The sequence below is a fragment of the Phascolarctos cinereus genome, unplaced genomic scaffold (assembly GCF_003287225.1).
Source record: "Phascolarctos cinereus isolate Bilbo 61053 unplaced genomic scaffold, phaCin_HiC Scaffold_726;HRSCAF=1367, whole genome shotgun sequence".
In the NCBI taxonomy this organism is placed as follows: Eukaryota; Metazoa; Chordata; class Mammalia; order Diprotodontia; family Phascolarctidae; genus Phascolarctos; species Phascolarctos cinereus.
Window position 1 is genome coordinate 371,351,149 of NW_027556098.1, and position 4,029 is coordinate 371,355,177.

The 4,029-nt window shown below is 50.7% G+C and overlaps 1 protein-coding gene across 1 annotated transcript; it reads right to left on the minus strand.

Annotated features, from left to right (window-relative positions):
• Positions 1-441: 441 nt before the first annotated feature.
• ATP5IF1 (ATP synthase inhibitory factor subunit 1) lies at positions 442-3,734 on the minus strand. Its single transcript, XM_020983303.2, has 3 exons — positions 3,563-3,734; positions 3,358-3,464; positions 442-730 (listed from the first exon to the last, which is right to left on the minus strand). The coding sequence occupies exons 1-3, from the start codon at positions 3,659-3,661 to the stop codon at positions 586-588; spliced, it is 351 nt and encodes a 116-aa protein (XP_020838962.1). The 5' UTR covers positions 3,662-3,734; the 3' UTR covers positions 442-585.
• Positions 3,735-4,029: the final 295 nt, after the last annotated feature.

A 4,029-nucleotide genomic window follows, 5' to 3' on the forward strand; every position in this document is an offset into this window, starting at 1 on the left:
GACAAACCGACTCAACAAGCATCCAGTAAGTGCCAACTATGTGCTGGACACCATGCTAAAGACACCAAAGAAGGGGGCAAAACCCCCAAGGAGCTCGCAGTCCGATGGGGGGGGGGGACACATGAAGACAAGACCTAAACAGAGATAAAATGGAGCTAACCTGTCAGAATGTAAGCTACAGGGCAGGGCCTATTACTGCTTTGTATCCACAGCACTTAGCACAGTGCTGACCCACAGTAGGCACTTAATAATTGCTTCTTACTGGAGTTAGCACATTGACCTTAAGTCAATGTGGAAAGGAACTGTGGTTTAAAGAAATCAAAGAGGCACTGATTATCAGCACCGCAGCTCACTAATTCTCATCTAAACCACCTGAAAACATTTATGACCACGTCCCCAGAGGCACGTTTCTCTGTAGCACAAAAAGGTACCTACAAGAAATCAGTGACCATAGTTTATTACCATTTAGTTGCAATACACAGCACAAAGTACATCAAACCAGAGAGTATGTCACATTGGGCACACAAGAGGTGGACAATGATTCCATATGTAGATTAAGACTGATCACTGAACAAGAAACTCAGCTTAATCATCATCTTCTTTCAGCTTTCTAATCTTGTTCTTATGACGCTCAATTTCTTTCTGGAGGCGTTGTATCTCCTTCTCATGGTGCGTAATTTCTTCCTGATGGTGTTTCCTCAGGGAAGCCAGCTGCTCTCGGCTCTTCTCTCTACAATGATACAGCACCTTCAGCTTTGACCCACAATCCCCACCGGACACCTCGTCCTGGATGCAGCCTCAAGCACTTACACAGCGGGAACAGCTCTGTCCCTTTCTTAGATCCTCCCTGTTTTGACTATTCTTTCTCTATTAGAAAGAAGGCCTCTCCAAACTCTGAAATGCTATGGCTCTCTGGTGAGGCGTGAAGAACAAACACGTATGTTAAAGGTGGGGCCTGCTTTACCCTGTGATCTGAAGGGCTCAAGAGCTGTCTCAAACATTTTCCTTACCCTGGCGTCACTTAAGGATCCTTGATCGCACTGGTGTGGGTAATCCCTCCACCCATATAAGTTGGAGTCTCTCCCATGTTTTAACAGATGGTCTTCGTGCTTTATGGTACCCAACTAGTGATGAACTCAGTCACTGTCCTAGGGCAGTCTGTCATGAAGTACAACCTTTAAACACCTCTCTAGCTTGGTGTGACCTACCCAAAATTAAGCACTATTGGAATAGCCTTCGAGAGCTCAGCATCATCTTACCAGGATGGAGAAGAAGATTCCATTAGCACATGGGGTATCCTTTTAAGTTCTACCATTAAGGTTTTAGTGGTCTCTATTAAAATGTTAGTAGTCCTAAGAAGAGTGACACATCATTAAATTTTAGTGTAAATTAGCTTTGATGTAAAGAGCCTTTGAGAGGGGTAGAAGGTGAGGGGAGGATCACTGGAAGTGAGTGAAGTAGCATTAACAAAACACTTTGAAAAGTGAGATCGAGGGGACTAGACCCAACGTGGACCAAACTCAAAAAGATGCTGTGGCCAGAGCATGTGCCTGTCACAGCCTTAGAATCACTGCAGCACCCTGATGATCAGTTATCATCAGAGGGCTTTGGGGGGAGTTATAGACAAACGAAGGACATACTACATGACCTTCACAAGCTCAGGAGCAAACGGCTCTAAACCTGTTTATTCAGCTGTTTTTTCAGTCTGACTCTGTGACCTCACCGGCTTGCCATTTCCTCCTCCAGCTCATTTGACAGATGAGGAAACTGAGGCAAACAGGGTTAAGTGACTTGCCAGGTCTCACAGCTAGTAAGTGCCTGAGGCTGGACTTGAACTCTATCTACTGTGCCACCTAGCTGCCCCTTCTAAACCTAGGATATGTTAGAGTGGAAATCTAAGTTCTACTTGACAATTTTATTTCCAAGACAGAACAGGAAATATTTGTGTGCCTCAGGTATTTGGTCTTTTCTTCTAGGGAGGTGGGATGGAGGTTCTGAAACTGAGGTCACCATTGTAGGAACTCCAGGTAAGGAGACTGTCTCTGTACCAATGCATATTAGGAACTGTCCTGCAAATTATAGTGTTAGAGCAGGGATTCTTAACCTTCCCCCCCCCCCCCCCGTCAGGAACCCCTTTAGAAATCTGGTGAAGAGGGGCAGCTAGGTGGTAAAATGGATAGAGCACCGGCCCTGAAGTCAGGAGGACCTGAGTTCAAATCCAGCCTCAGACCAAACACTTGACACTTACTAGCTGTGTGACCCTGGGCAAGTCACTTAACTCTGACTGCCTCATTAAAAAAAAAAAGAACATAGGTGCAACTCAACAGGGAGTAATACTGTGGATACAGCTAGGAGTAAACTCAGGAAAAGAATATCACCTCCTTTCTTTTGGGAGAAGGGCCATGCATGTAATCTTGGTTAGCTTTAGCCTTTATGGGCCTGTTTCTCTGCAAAATAAAATGACTGGTCCTGTCCAGTTCTCCATTTCTCTAATGGGTCATGCTTGAGAAGCTGTTGCAGAATACTGTTGTTTGCCTGTTTTGCAGGGTTATCTTTTCAAAACTTATGGTGTGGTAGCTGCCAAGGCTTGTAAGAAACTCGCCAACGGGGCCCTGACAGAGGTGAGGATAACAAAACTGAAGGCTGGGAAGGGACGTTAAAATCATTTGTTCAACAACTCTCATTTGTACAGATGAGGACACCTGGAGGGAAAAGCCTAATTTGCTCAAGGTCACACACATAGGAAGCAGCAGAGCCAGGATTCAAAAGCTGATCCTTTGATTCTAACTCCACCGCCCCTTGTTCCTCGCCAAACCACCTCCCAAACCGAACCTAGGGGCTTTCCTTGCTGGGGAGAGATGTTACAGAGACCTAAAAGCTGTGCGCTGCACGCGAGGCCTATGGGTAGGGAGGCCTGTGATCTTGACAGCCCTGCCCACCTAAATCCGGGAGGCTTAGCCTCTGAATGGGTGGGGCCGAGGAACCTGGAGGCCAAAAGTCAGACTCCTCGAAAAGCCAAAGGGAAAAGGCTTGGGCAGCTGAGTTCCCACGTGCTCCGCCCCTCCCCCTCCCCTCCAATATTCCTCTGCGTGTCGGCTACTTTGTATCCACTGAGGCCAGTATCCGATCCCACCCAAGACAGCTTGGCCTTAGGAATAGGGTCTCTTCTTCCAGGTCTGGGTCACACGGGAAGCGTCCCAGGACGTGTCGACTCGAAAAGAGGGGAGAGTAAGAGGGGCCCCCTGAGGAGCTGGCTGGGCTTGGTGGTCCAGGGTCTAGGGGAGCTAGGGGGAATTCTGGGGGTACAAGGATGGGCTGGCCTCAGGGCGGGAAGGGGGGAATGGGCTCGGCCCTCACCGGAAGTACCGGTCCTCCTCGGCCTTTTCCCTCTTGCCGAAGGCCCCGCCGGCGTCCCGGATGGCACCGGCACCGCCGCTGACCTCGTCTACAGGGCTGCTGCTGAACTGCGGAGACAAGAGGCGGGGAGAGGGGGGATGAGCGAGACCGGGCCGGGTGGGGTCGGACCGGGCGGGGCCGGGCGGCTGGGGAAAGCCCGCAGTACCTGGCGGGGGTAGTCCAAGTTGTAGCCCCGGGCCTGCATGGTTCTGGCGCCCCACAGGCCGAGTCCAAGTCGTGTCGCTGCCACAGCCGTACACGCCATACTCGCTACTCTAGCTACTGCAGAACCCACCTCTCCTAAGCCTGGAGACCTTCAGCGACGTCGAGCCCACGCGTTGACATCACCCTCCCGGCGCAGCCGGTGTAGCCAATCCCATGCACGGGGGCCGAAGTGCGCGTGAGGGCAGCCAATCTGTATCGGGAAGGGGCGGGGTCCAGGTAGGCAACGGCGACTCCGAATGAGGGGGTGGAACCAATCCGCAGCCAATCACGAACAAGGGCCCTGCGGACAGCGCTCTGGGGTTGTTGATAAGAGGGGGAGGGGCGGGGCGAGGCAGGGTTGGCATTTGCACCAATCAGAACCTGGTGGGGGTGGAACCGCTGGGATAAGTTGGAAGCTGGACATTCTTT